We start from the raw sequence: 14,602 nt of genomic DNA on the forward strand, positions 1-14,602 counted from the left end.
GCGTTTCACTAGATCTTTTGAAATGGTTGAGGGTTTGTTGGATCTCATACACACAGATGTATGTGGACCCTTCAGATCCACCACAAGGGATGCTAATCAATTTTTTTTTACATTTACAAATGACTATAGTAGATATGGTTATATCTACTTAATCAAGCATAAATTAGAAACCTTTGAAAAGTTCAAAGAGTTCAAACATGAAGTCGAGAATCAATTAGGCAGGAAGATAAAGATGCTCCGATCTGATAGGGGCGGATAGTATCTTAGTAACGAATTCTACGACTATCTCAAGGAATGTGGAATAGTTTCACAATTGACTCCTCTTAGGATACCACAACTTAATGATGTGGCTGAGAGGCGTAATCGGAACTTGTTATACATGGTTCGTTCCATGATGAGTCAAGCTTTTCTTCCTATTTCTTTCTAGGGGTATGCTTAGAGACAGTCGCACATATCCTCAATCTTGTCCCTACCAAGAAGATTGCCAAAAATCCTCACGAGATGTGGACAAGGAAAGTTACATCATTAGCACATATCAAGGTGTGGGGTTGTGAAACTTTTGTTACACATGAGAATCATGAAAAACTAGAACCTAGAGGTGAGAGATGTATTTTCATTGGTTACCCACAAAAGTCTTTTGGATATTTGTTCTACAGAGCTAGTGAGAACGTGATCTTTGTAGCATGAAGAGGAGTCTTTCGCGAGAGAGGGATCATATGAAAAGAGGATAGTGGAAGTACAATCAACCTTGAAGAGATTCAAGAGCTAAAAAATGAAGGAACCTTAAAAGATACTAGCACTCAACCAGAGGATGAGACTCCAGTTGAACCCATTGACCAATCATTACTTCTTCACTGATCTAGTAGAGTTAGTGTGCCACCTGAGTTCTACGGTTTCCATATAACTGCAGACAGTGACATGTTTGCCAGTGATTGTACACTAGCAAATTTGGATGAGCCAGCTAACTACAAGGAAGCAATGGCAGAACCTGAAGCTGCCAAGTGGAAAGAAGCAAGAGAAAGGAAGATTAAATCCATGTATGATAACTGTGTTTGGAATTTGGTTGATCAAGAACCTGGTCGAAATAAAGTTGGTTGCAAATGGATTTTCCAGAAGAAGACCGACCTTGATGGAAAGGTACACACTTTCAAGGCACGACTGCTTGCAAAGGGCTTTACTCAAAACCCAAGGAGTGACTATGATGAGACTTTCACACCAGTGGCCTAGATAAAGTGTATTAGGATAATGCTCACCATTTTTGCCTTTCATGATTATGAAATATGGCAGATAGATGTCAAACCTGCTTTTACTTAACAGGAAGTTGGTTGAAGATGTTTACATGAGTCAGCCAGAGGGTTTTGTAGATGCAAATTTTCCTAATAGTGTGTGTAAGCTTCATAAATCCATTTATGGATTGAAACAAGTGTCTAATAGATGGAATCTTTGCTTCCACGATAATTTCAAATAATTTGGTTTCTATATGAGTGAATATGAGTCATGTGTGTATGTCAAGGCTAGTAGGAGTATAGTAACCTTTCTAGTATTGTATGTTGATGACATACTCCTTATAGGAAAGGACATTCCAACTTTGCAAGAAGTAAAGTCTTGGCATGGAAAGTGTTTTCCTATGAAGGATCTAAGAGACAAAGCCTATATTCTTGGGATAAGAATCTTAAGGGATAGAAAGAAAAGACTGGTTGGTCCTAGTGAATGTACATACTTGGATAAGGTACTAAAACGGTTCAGTATGGAATATTCCAAGAAAGGAGAGTTACCTATTTAGAGTAATGTCAAGTTGAATAAGAATCAAATCCCTAGTACAGATGAAGAGATAGCAGAAATGAGTTGACTCCCATATGCTTTGGTTGTAGGTTCGATCATGAACATCATTACATGTACTCGCTCTAATGTGTTATTTTCTTTAAGCATTGTCAATCGCTTTTAGGGAAATCTTGGCAGATCTTATTGGACAACATTGAAGAATATTATCAAGTATCTGTGAATGAAAAAGGATCTGATTCTAGTCGTTGGTGGCAGTGATACATTGAGAGTAAGTGGGTATAGTGACGTCAGCTTTCAAACAGATAGAGACAATCTTGGTTCTCAATATGTGTAGATGTTTCTGTTAAATGGAGGAGTAGTTACTTGGAAAAGTTCCAAGAAGGCCATCATGGCTAATTCTACTTGTGAATCAGAGTACATATCAGTGAGTGAAGCATCAAAAGAAGTGGCTTGGATGAAGAACTTTATCAGTGATCTCAAAGTAATTCAGACCATTCAGGAGCTAATGAAACTTAAGGAGAGTTACCTATTCAGAGTAATGTCAAGTTGAGTAAGACTCAAATCCCTAGTACAGATGAAGAGATAGCAGAAAGGATTTGATTTGAGTCCCATATGCTTTGGTTGTAGGATCGATCATGAACGTCATGACATATACTAGCTCTGATGTGTCATTTTCTTTAAGCATTGTCAGTCACTTTCAGGGAGATCATGGCAGAGGTTATTGGATAGTATTGAAGAATATTCTCAAGTATCTGCAAATGACAAAGGATATGATTCTAGTCGTTGGTGGCAGTGATACATTGAGAGTAAGTGGGTATAGTGACGTCAACTTTCAAATAGATAGAGACAATCTTGGTTCTCAACCTGTCTAGGTGTTTCTGTTAAATGTACAAGCAGTCACTTGGAAAAGTTCCAAGAAGGACATGGTGGCTGATTCTACTTGTGAATCATTGTACATATCAGTGAGTGAGGCATCAAAAGAAGTGGCTTGGCTAAATAACTTTATTAGTGATCTCAGAGTAGTTCAGACCATTCAAGAGCCAAGAGAACTTTTATGTGATAATGAAGGGGCAGTTGCTTTGACCAAAGAACTGATAGATCATGGTAAATCAAGATATACTGACAGAAAGTGTCATTATATCATACATAGAGTTGAAGAAGTTCATCTCATATTAAAGAGAGTGTCTTTAGAAGACAATCCTGCAGATCCTCTCACAAAGGCTCTCAATAGGGTTAAACATAGTCAACATGCTAGGAGCATTGGTTTGAGATATGATATTAGTTTTAGTAGTTAGATGATCAGTTTGAAACTTGTAATAAAATAAATGTTATTGATTTTGGTGATTGAGTAATAAAGACTATTTATGATTTTGTTAACTGCCTTTGTCAATTATTTACTCTTCTGTTTCATTTTGCATGTTTTACTTCCTGAACAATTTGATTATTCTAAACTCCATAGTCGCTCATACTTTAGGAAGTAAGTAGTGATTGAAGATTGTCCTGAATTGGAATGTAAATTATATAAGGACTTTAGACATAGCAATTGTGTTGTTACAACATTCATGAGTACTTAGAAAATGGAGATTTGAGTATTGGATAAGCCCATGCTCAGAGAATTACTTCATGGATTCTATCACGAGTAATTTTGAGGCGATAATATCTTATATTGTTAAAATGGAGATATATGAGTTGTAATTTACAAGTCGTTTGTACATTCGTATTGCGAAAACGCATCAGTAACTTGGTGTTATAAAACATAGTGTCATGTACGATTTGGTGAGTAAAGGATGCAAGCATATGAGTCAAAGTTTATTTGTTCCGTTTCCCCTAATAGGAAAAGCGATATCTTTGGGCCCCTCGGTGTTTTGGTGTTGACTCATAGTGTTGGGCCCAACTAGTACTAAATTGATGAGTTCAATTAGAAGTCTTATGAGGTTATTACAAATCAGAAAATCGGGTAACAAAATTTTGGAAAATGAGATTGATTCTAATATATGTCTCGTGTCCATATGATATCTTGTAGAATGAAGAAATATTTGATCACTTATCTTAGGACTAATGATTAATCAGATCAAAGGTTGGAGTTACTTTTGAAAGCACCGTTTGCTAATCATTTAGAAGTTATATACTACAAAATTGTAGTTATAGAGATATCCAAGTGGGAGACTGTTGGATTAGGTGTCTAAGCCAATAACTAAATTGGTATGTAATTGAATTATTAAATCAAATTCTTCTGGGTTGCCCTAAAACTTGGTAGTTAAATAGGATAATTTTTAGAGAGAGAGAGAATGCTTCATTTATTTATTATATGATTAAGAAATAGAAATTAATGAATTTATTAATATGTTATGAGAATAATATATTAATTACAAATAGTATTATAATTAAGAATTAATAACAAATTAATTGGATTAATTAAAAGTGCAAGGACCTAAGATGTAATTATTCAATAGTTACACAAGAGGGGGATTGTAGAATAGTCCTAAGATGGCCAAAAATTAGAGGCTTCCTTAGGTTCCTAGAATATCCCTTGGAGATAACCAGATAATTACTTGATTTAAGATATTATTATTTTAATCAGGTAAGGGTTATCTAAGGTTTTCCTATCAGCTATACAGAGGAACCATTAGCCTCTAAATTTCTATCAAAACTCTTATTGCTAAGAGCCAGCCAAAATTTCCCATATCCTCTTCTCTCTTCAAGTTACCTAGTTGCTAGGATTTGGGTGTGAACCATCAGAGGCACGGGATTTCTAGTGCTAGCTTTGAAGAGGTTTTCAAGAAGGATTTTTTGATTGTTTACTACAACAATAAAAAAAGGTATGCAATCCCTAACTTGTTTATGAATTTCGAAATTAGCTAGGGTTATAGGGTTTGTGTTTTTCAATAGAATGTTACTTCAATAGTGTTATGACTAGATCTAATAGGTTTCATGTACCCGAAAGTGTATTAGGATTTATCCGTGTTATTGCCTGTAAAGCCCATCACTTTTCTGCCCTAAGTTTGCTGCTACGGAGCAGGCCCAGATGACTAGGTACTTGAGCATGCTCAAGATAGCTATCCGACAGTTTGTGTCCACCTAACAATACGGTATCGTCGATGAGCTTCAGGACGTCGTGAAGAGACGAGAGATTGAGATAGAGACCCAGACGAGGAAGTAGCATCATGCTCCAGTTCAGTCCCAACCGACAACGAAACAATTCAAGCCCACTATTTATGTTCTGGAGGACAGAGGGGTTGTACTTATGGAAAGTATTGCAAGGTTCATGAGGGTGTTTTCTGATCTTCTTCTAGGTGCCACAAATATGGCAAGGAGAGACATTATGCAAAGGACTATCGCCAACAGGCTCGGCCACTGATTTCCAAGATTTGTTACCATTATGAGCAGGTAGGCCATGTCAAGGCCCAGTTTCCATTTCTTGCTGCCATACCCGTACGGGCATCAGCTACTTCTACCTTGAGGATGAAGGATGGATGCCAGGGTAAGGCGGAGCCCCCGAGGGCTCGAGGTCGGGCGTTCCAGCTCACAACAGAGGAGGCCATGGCAGCACTGGATATCGTTACTAGTATCTTTTCATTTATTATTATGTCAGATTTTTTTATGGGATGCTTATATTTATGATTCTGATAGGTAGCTTCTTAGTGAACTTCTTGCATGCTCTTGTGCTTTTTGACTCGGGTGCTAGTCGGTCTTTTATATCTCAATCTCTCAGTAGGAGTTTTGATATGACTCTTGGAGAGTTGGAGTGTCCATTACAGGGTTCTATCGTCATCAAACATGGGGTTTCTGCATAGAGCTCAAGGTTGTGTTTTGGAGATTTTTGGGGTGTCTTACCCGATTGACCTGATCCCTATCCCCATGAGCGATGTGTGCATGATAGTAGGGATGGACTGGTTGAGCAGGTTTGGAGTTCAGGATCGATTTGTCCACTCGGCTTCAGGTGGAGTTCAGGATCGATTTGGTCCCCGAGGCAGCCCTGGTTGCTAAGGCGTCGTATCGATTGGCAGCACCAGAGATGTAGGAGTTGTCCACTCGGCTTCAGGAACTTTTGGGCAAGCAGTTTATCAGGCCGAGCAGTTATCCATGGGGAGCACCAATCATGTTTGTGACTAAGAATGATGGGTCTCACCGCATGTGTATTAACTATCAGGAGTTAAACAAGTTGACAGTGAATAACCTTCCCACTTCCATGGATTGATGATCACTTCGATCAGCTGCAGGGTGCATCTTGGTTCTCCGAGATCGATTTCAGGTCAGGGTATCACCAGATGAGGGTCAGAGAGGAGGAATTAAAAAAGACGACGTTTTGGACTCCTTATGGTCATTACGAGGTTGTGGTGATGCTGTTTGGGCTCACCAATGCTCCTGCGACATTTATTGATTTGATGAATCGAGTGTGCAGGCTAATGCTTGATGGATTAGTTATTGTTTTCATCGATAATATCTTGGTTTATTCCAAGATCAGTGAACAGCAGGAGGAGCACCTTCGAGATTTTTTGGGGAGTTTTTAGGCAGAAACGGTTGTATGTCAAGTTCTCGAAGTGTATGTGTTGGTTACGGGAGGTCTAGTTTTAGGACACCTTGTTAACCAGAAAACAATTTTGGTTGAGCCAGCCAAGATTCAGGTTGTTATGCAGTGGGAGGTTCCGAAGCCTCCCTCGGAGATTAGAAATTTTTTGGAATTAGTAGGGTATTATCGGAGATTCATTCAGGATTTCTCCAAGGTTGTTGTACCCCTCACTCGTCTCACGAGGAAGGACGTGGATTTTCGCTAGGGGCGTGAGTAGCAGGGTACATTCGAGACATTGAGATAGAAGTTATGTGACGCCCTTGTATTGACTCTCCCTAAGGGTGTTGAGGATTTTTTTCGTGTATTGTGATGCTTCCATCACTAGTCTGGGGGTAGTTCTTATGTAGTGATGGAGTATTATTGCTTATGCTTCTTGACAGCTGATGTTGCATGAGGTTTGGTATCCGACGAATGATTTGGAGTTTAGAGAAGTGGTGTTTGCTCTCAAGATATGGTGGCATTATCTGTATGGGGTCCGATGTACCATCTACACGAACCACAAGCGTTTGAGATAGCTCATGAATCAGCCGAATATGAATATGAGATAGTGTAGGTGGCTTGAAATGGCCAAGGATTATGCTTGTGAGATTTTGTACCACCCGTGGAAAAAAAATGTGATTGTGGATGCTTTAAGCCACAAGTCGGCTAATTCTAAGCTTGCGTATGAAGATTTTGACTGATTCGCCACTTCTGGATTTTATTATGGAGGCTCAGGCCGAGGGAGTGAAGAAGGAAAATTGGAAACCGGAGAGAATTACGGGCGAGATTGACATGTTTTCTATGAATAGTCATGTATTGTTGACCTGGTGCGGACAGGTTTTGGTGCTAGATTTCGGTGGGATTAGACAGACTATATTGGAGGAGGCACATAATTCTAGATTTCCGATACACCCTTGAGCCACAAAGATGTATCGGGATTTGAGACTTAGTTATTGGTGGCCATGCATGAAGAGAGAGATAGTCTGGTATGCTGAGAGGTACTTGACATGTCGGATGGTGAAGAACGAGCACTAGAGGCCACATGGCAAGCTTCAGCCTTTGGAGGTTTCCATGTGGAAATAGGAACAGATCACCATGGATTTCATCACCAAGTTAACTCGGACGACTAAGGGGTTTGATGCGATTTGGGTTATAGTGGACCATCTGACTGAGCGTGCCCACTTCTTAGCTATTCAAGAGAGCTCCTCGACAAAGAAATTAGACGATGTGTATGTGCGCATGATGATCGCCAAACATGGTGTTTCGGTTTTTATTCTATTAGTTCGGAATGTTCGATTCACTTCACAATTTTGGCATTGGTTCCATGAGGAACTGGGCACGAGGTTACATTTTAGCACTGATTATCATCCGCAGACTGATGGCCAAAGCAAGAGGAACATTAAAAAATTAAGGATATGTTGAGATCTTGTCTCATAGATTTCGGTATGAGTTGGGACTTCTACCTTCCCCTAGCTAAGTTTTCTTACAACAACAATTATCACTCCAGTATCGGTGCGCCACCATTTGTGCTTCTTTATGGGAGGAAATGTCGTACCCGTGTCTGTTGGGGAGAGGTCGATCACAGGGTCACGGGGAAGACCGAGGTAATTCTTCAGACAACAGATCTTATTCAGCAGATCAGGTAGAGACTACAAACAACACAGAGTCGGCAGAAGAGTTATGCCAACAGGCATCGATCCGAGTTGGATTTCAGGTTGGTGACATGGTTTTACTGAAGGTATCACCCTAGAAGGATGTAATACTCAATGGGAAGAGGGGAAAGTTAGGACCCCCAATATATTGGGTTGTTTCGAGTGATTACCATGGTAACCTATCGATTGGATCTGCCCGAGGAGCTCAGACAAATTCACAACACCTTCGATGTTTGCAGCTTCAGAAGTGTGTGGCTGATGATTAAAAGATTATTCTTCTGGATGATATTCAGGTTGATGATACCCTGAATTATGTTGAGAGACCAGTGGTTATTCGGGATAGGAAGACAAAGCCTTGCGCAACAAAGACGTATCATTGGCCAACGTTTGGTGGCAGCATCAGAAGTGTTCCGAATGGACTTGGGAACCAAATGCGAAGATGTGGGAGCACTACCCTGAGTTGTTCATAGCACTGGACTTCGAGGACAAAGTCTTATTCAAGTGGGGGAGAATCGTAACATCCATTATGCAGGTAACTTTCCATTTATGCCCTTATTATGAAAATGGTTTGCAAAAGTAGTCCCTTGGTCCTTAAAGAGAAAATGCGTTGGGCAACCTAGTACGCTAGGTGTACTCAATGTACGTTGGGCATATGTGGCTGATGCCTAAACCTTAATATTTAGGGTTTGGACCTTATATAAGCATCATTAGCTCCCCAAGACTCCTTCCCTCATCAGCCTTCAGCCCTATTTCATACCTTGCAAACCCTAATCCACCTTTGTGAGCATTTTAAGGCTTAGAGTGCGTTGATGGTGTTCTTGAAGGAGGAAGAAGGAAGTGGATTCACCTTATATATTCAGCCTTTGGAGGTATAAAGTTCAAACCTTTATGTTTATTTGCCTTGGATCTTGTTAGCTCTTAAGCTTTATGCTTTTTGGTACCCTTTTCTTGGTGTTCATGCGTATAGATTACTCCAAGCATAAGGGGTGTCCTTCCTTGCGTTTTTAGGTGTCTAGAATCATAAAAATATGATCTTGGTTCCTTTCCTTTCTTCATGCATGAGATATGAGGTGATTGTGTTTGCAATAAGTTAGGGTTTAGTTATTAGACACTTTATAGCCTTGGAAAGTAATAAAATTGGAAACTTTATGACTTAGGAAATTATAAGGAACTAGATATGGGTTTTGGACGAAGTCTCTTAATGGATGAAGCACTTATTAGAAAGGAAAGTTGCCAGACGCGTACGTTGGACATACATGATGGTACGTTGTGCCTACGAGGTTAAGACCCCACAATGTAACACTTGTTTCCTAGTATGTATTTAATTCAATTAATGCTTATATTTTCTCTGGGACTCGACGAGTTGGGGGCCCAACTCGTCGAGTAGACTCGTGATCTGCAGGAAGTTTAAGTGACTTACTCGACGAGTTGGGAGACCGACTTGGCGAGTAGATGCTCTTCGAGTGAAACCCTAAATTTGAGGGTTTGCACCCTATTTAAACAACTTATCTCAGCCTCCATCGTCCCTTATACTTCCAGAAGACATTAGCCTGAAACTGTAGCCTTGTTTGAGTGTTCTAAGGCCATTCTTGTGCATTTTTGGTGGATTGTGAAGCTTGAGAAGAGGCAAGGAGCTTGGAGGTTCAAGTTAAAACTAGAAGATCCAAAGATTGTTGCCTATTTCCAACCCATTTAAGGTAAAAAGCTTTTATCTTGACTTTCCAGGTGTTTAATCATCTTTAGGGCTTGGTTTTTGGTATATTTAGGGCATTCTAAGCTATTTTTGGGTTGTGGGGTGTAATATGGAGTTCTCATGGCATAAAGGTGCCAACTTTATGCCCATGAGAGCCCTATGCATCTTGTAGACCACTTTTTAAGGCTTTTTGAGCCAAAGGCCCCATGCATGTACACCAAGTTTGAAGCTTTACGTATAAAATGGACCCTAGGAGACTAGATCTATGGTTTTGACGCGTTAAGAGCCTTTATAATCGATTGTATAGTTTTGTACATAGAGGGACTCGGCGTGTCGTTCTTGGGACTCGGCGATTCGGGGTGTATTTTCCACAAAATCCTTTCTGTTTTGAACCAGTTGTTAAGATCGAAGGTTCCCCCAGTTGTTTAGGTTCACTAGGGACCTGGAAATCATAGGACTCGACAAGTGGATGAACAGGCTCGACGAGTTCAAGGCAATGTCCTAGCCACATGAAGACGGAGTTGGCGAGTTCAAAGGTAACTCGGCGAGTCATAGCCTGAACGTCTTCTTATGGATGAAGATGAACTCGGCGAGTTCAAGGACGAACTCGGCGAGTCAGTTGAAGATTGTCCGATGTGTTGCTGAAGGCGAACTCGTCGAGCTCTTACTAGAATCGACGAGTAGGGACGAGATTATGACATTTTGTGGATATTGGGACTCGACGAGTTGACGGGCTCACTCGGCGAGTCGAGTCAACCAGGTGTTGAATTTGACCATAGATTTGACTTTAACTTTGACTTGGACTGAGTGAACCTTGTAAGGGTTACGAGTCTGAGTTGATAACTTAGAAGAGTTGTCGTGTAGGGATTGAGAAGTCGGGGAGGGTCGATTTCCACACTGAGATCAGTGCAGACACCACATGACTTCAGGGTGAGTTTTCTTCTAGTAGGGGTGGGTCTATGGCCACAATGCCGGCCCACAAGTGAGAGTGTTGGATAGATGATTGTCATTGTGATAATTATCTAGGACTCATATGTGATATGCTTATTGTGCTTGATATGATTAATGTGCTTGATATGATTATTGTGTTTAATGTGTCTTAGCAGTAGTAGGGATGAGATAGTCCCTGGTTACCGGTTGAAGGATGTCGAAGGGGAGGTTAGCTCCCTGTTACTGGTTGAATGATACCGAAGGGTAGGTTAGTTCCCAGTTACCGGTTGCAAGATACCGAGGGGGAGTCCAGCTCCTGGCTATGCCTGACGGTTACCGGTTGAAAGATACCGAGGATTATGCACTATTTGGTATGGGTATGATGGGGGAACTCACTAAGCTTTGTGCTTACAGTTTTTAATTTTGGTTTCAGGTATCTCTTCATCTAAGGGGAAGGAGCTGGCGGTGTAGCAACGCATCACACATTTGCACATGATTTCCGCATTTGAGAAGCATGGGGTTTGTACTCTGATATTATACTATTCGTCAGAATGTTTTTGAAACTTATGACTTATGATTTTGTGGTAAAAGGAATTGTAATGTTGTTTTTGATGAATATTTTTATAAGTAATATATTTTCAAACAAAAAATTTTGGGTCTCGATTTTGGAATGTTACACACAATCTAGTCAAGAAGCGTAATACGCCGGATGTAGTAGCTGTGTACGCTGAGCATACTAAACGTGAGTTGACTCGGTTGACTTATTAACCTTTAACTTTGGCCAAGTTGACCTTGGGGTATTTTAGATATTTTGAGTTGTGAATTGATTCTAGGTCACTATTTCTATGTAGGTGACACTTAGAGTTGACAGTTAGAGCAGCGTTCTTTTCTGCTATCGTTTTAGATTGGTTAGTTTTCCTCACTAAACTTGTGGGTTGAAGGCACCAATGTCGGCCCAGTAGATTGTGTATTCCAGTTTGGAATACTGCTATGCTATAGTGATCTGCTAAGATCTACATGATTATCTGGTTGCTGCTATGTGTTTTATATGTTATATATTTCAACATAGTGTGGTGGGGTTGAGATTGTACTACTTTGTGTTGTCAGTAAATAAACCCGGACAATTCCAGCCGAGAGGTTATGAGATATGGGCAACCTAACCGGGAGGTTGTAGACACAGTATGTGTTAGGCAATGCAACCGAAATGTTGTGGACTAGGGCAATCCAACCGCAAGGTTATGGGCCAGGGGTAATCCAAGCAGGAGGTTGTAGAACCAGTATATGTTTTGTTATGTGGTATTTGGGGGAAACTCACGAAGCTTTGGCTTACGGTTTAAGTTTTTTATGTTTCAAGTACTTCAGATGACCGGGGAAAAGCAAAGGTGTGATCGTGCACATCCTTCTGATTTTATGACATTTAATTTTGGGACACTCTGATATGTGATTATTATCTTTGGAAACAATGTTTTGTAAACAGTTATGGTTGTGATTAGAGGTTTAAGATGAAAATTTTTTCCATGACTTTTGGGATCTTACATGTGTTTTCTATTGAACCCACCCCTATGTATCAGTTTTATCCCTGACTTTTGTCTTAATCCTTATATGTCATTGTATTTTGGAAAACTGTTTATGTTTGGTCCCTTGGTCCGTCACTAATAGTTCATAATGACGTGTCAGTTTGGATGACATGAAATATCTTTTCATCATTTACCCTAACATTTATGTATAAGTTTACATTTAGACCAAACATTTTCCCATTTTCTACTATTTTTAGAAAAAAAAATCATTTTATCCCCTAGACAATCATGAATTGGTATTACTGGTGTTTGAAGACAAAAGTCAAAACTGTCGTTTCTCCTTGAAGGACATGGCATGTTAGCTTGTAAGTCAATGACTCTCTAATTTGTATTACTGGTGTTTGAAAAAAAAAATCTAACTCATCTAATAAACAATGTGACATGCTACACCTTGAGTCAATCAAAACAATCAAAATTGTTAAAATTTATAATTCATCTAAGAAACAATTGGTTATCTCTAATGATATATTTGTTGGGAAACCAAGTAAATGAGATGCCAGTAGAGTTTTAAGGGTTAAATGCTAGAAATAACATTGAATGTTCTTTTTTTGTTATTATAGTTTTGTATTTTCATAGTTTCTTATTAAAACACATACCTTCAAATTAATTTCTATTAGGATATTGTACTTTGATAAAATATACTTATTATAGGAATAAGTAGCTTGTTGATTCGAATTACGTTGGTTTGGCACAATTTAATAGGTTTTTATGCAATAACAAAGAGATCTCTTTGCTCACCAGCTAACACGCCCCGCCCCTAAGAAGTCACCACTTCGACTCTTTCCTTTTTCATCTTTTCCATTTTAAGCTATTTCGTTTTAAAGTAGTTATTGGTGACAGACCAAAGGATAAAACTAAAAATAATCATAATAATAATAATAACAAATGGGGATAAAAATGTTGGGGGCTAACAAATGTATAATATAGATTTGGAAATGGAGATGGGGAGTGATGCGATTCTAAAGTAGTGGAATATGGAATACGGAGTATAAGTATAACAAGTAACCTTATAGATCAACAAACATACCAACAAATGTATCAAATATGGCTTATTGCCGTAACCAAACCCGTTTTGGACCGATCAAAACTATTTCAGTGTGATTCTTTTTTCTACAGTTTTCCAATAGTTATTTATTTGTTCGGTGAAAACGAACTAAAGTTTTACGTTCTTAAAAAATAGCTGTCGTTTTATGATTCAATACCATTAGTAGTTGAGAACTTGAGATATAAATTTTATATTGAATGAATATGATTCAAAATCTTACATCTTACATGTTTAATATATTGTTCGCACGTTCAAGATTTATTATCAAAGAGGCGATCCTAAGCAAGTTCAAAACATTTATAGTATGTCGTCAATAATATACATGTTAATATTGTTTTTTTTTTCTAATTTTTTCTTTTATATATTTTGGTATAGTGAAGTCAGCTCTAATAAATGCTAGTAATAATTAATTAATGATTATATATCAATACCATCAATTATTTGTAGGATATTTATTAGTTTTCCACATCTACTAAATGCATTTGGACCCGGAAAGATTCAACCTATCTTTTTTTAGTTTCCTTACTTTATTTTAATAAAAGATTGTGGATTTGAACATTAAACTGAAGAGTTGTCTAAATTGCTGAAACTTAATCTTAATTCTTAGCAACTTAAAGCTTATAAATTAAGATCGCATTTCATATATTTTTCAAACGCGCCAACGAACAAGAGTAGGAAAGAAAAAAAAAAAAAAAAATCATCGTTTTGAGTATAGTTTTTTAGATTCTTTTAAGGAAGTGAGACATTAGGACTTACAAGGAGGCTGAAGCCAGTGACGTTTGTGAGGGAAGTAGCAACGGCGGTGCCGGCGAGTTCAAGTTCACCAAGATGACCAACCATTGACATGGAGGCCACCCGCAGAAGGTTTTGCGACACAGTCACCACCACCATTGGCAAGGCGATGTAAGACGTTTTCTTCACCTCCTCGGCCAATATAACCTTCCATCTCCGACGTGGTTGCTTTGCAGTCGGCAACAGCCCTTCCTCCATGATCACTCTCTTTCCTTTTTGTGTCAGAAAGATATGAAGGGTCGAGATTTATGCTGTTTATATTTGTAATTAAGTCAACTGAGTTCAAGCCCAAATCACACGTAGTCAGACTATAAGTAGAGTTCGAGGCCAGGTCAAATGGATTTTGGATTCATGCCAAATAAAATGCTTATAAATACAGTATTTGAGTAAATTAGAAGCGATGGTTTTTAGTCTATAATTTTTTTTATTAATTCCGACAATTTTAATAGTATATTTTTTACGTTAGTCCCTACCAAATATAAAACGATTATTTTGTGTTAGTTATTTTTTTATGTTATTTATTTATTATTTTTAATGTAATTAGAAAATAAAATAATATAAAACCCATTGGCCCACCCTCCC

The 14,602-nt window shown here is 38.7% G+C and overlaps 1 protein-coding gene across 1 annotated transcript in view; it reads right to left on the minus strand.

The window, feature by feature from the left end:
* Nucleotides 1–14,325, minus strand: part of LOC111917894 (protein DETOXIFICATION 14) — a 28,615-nt gene extending 14,290 nt beyond the window's left edge. Inside the window, exon 1 of the mRNA XM_023913527.3 lies at nt 13,985–14,325. Within this exon, the coding sequence (XP_023769295.1) occupies nt 13,985–14,218 (234 nt within the window). The 5' untranslated portion in view covers nt 14,219–14,325. The remainder of the gene's footprint in view (nt 1–13,984) is intronic.
* Between the last annotated feature and the right edge of the window lie 277 nt (nt 14,326–14,602).

Source organism: Lactuca sativa, chromosome 4 (genome assembly GCF_002870075.4).
Source record: "Lactuca sativa cultivar Salinas chromosome 4, Lsat_Salinas_v11, whole genome shotgun sequence".
Classification (NCBI taxonomy): Eukaryota; Viridiplantae; Streptophyta; class Magnoliopsida; order Asterales; family Asteraceae; genus Lactuca; species Lactuca sativa.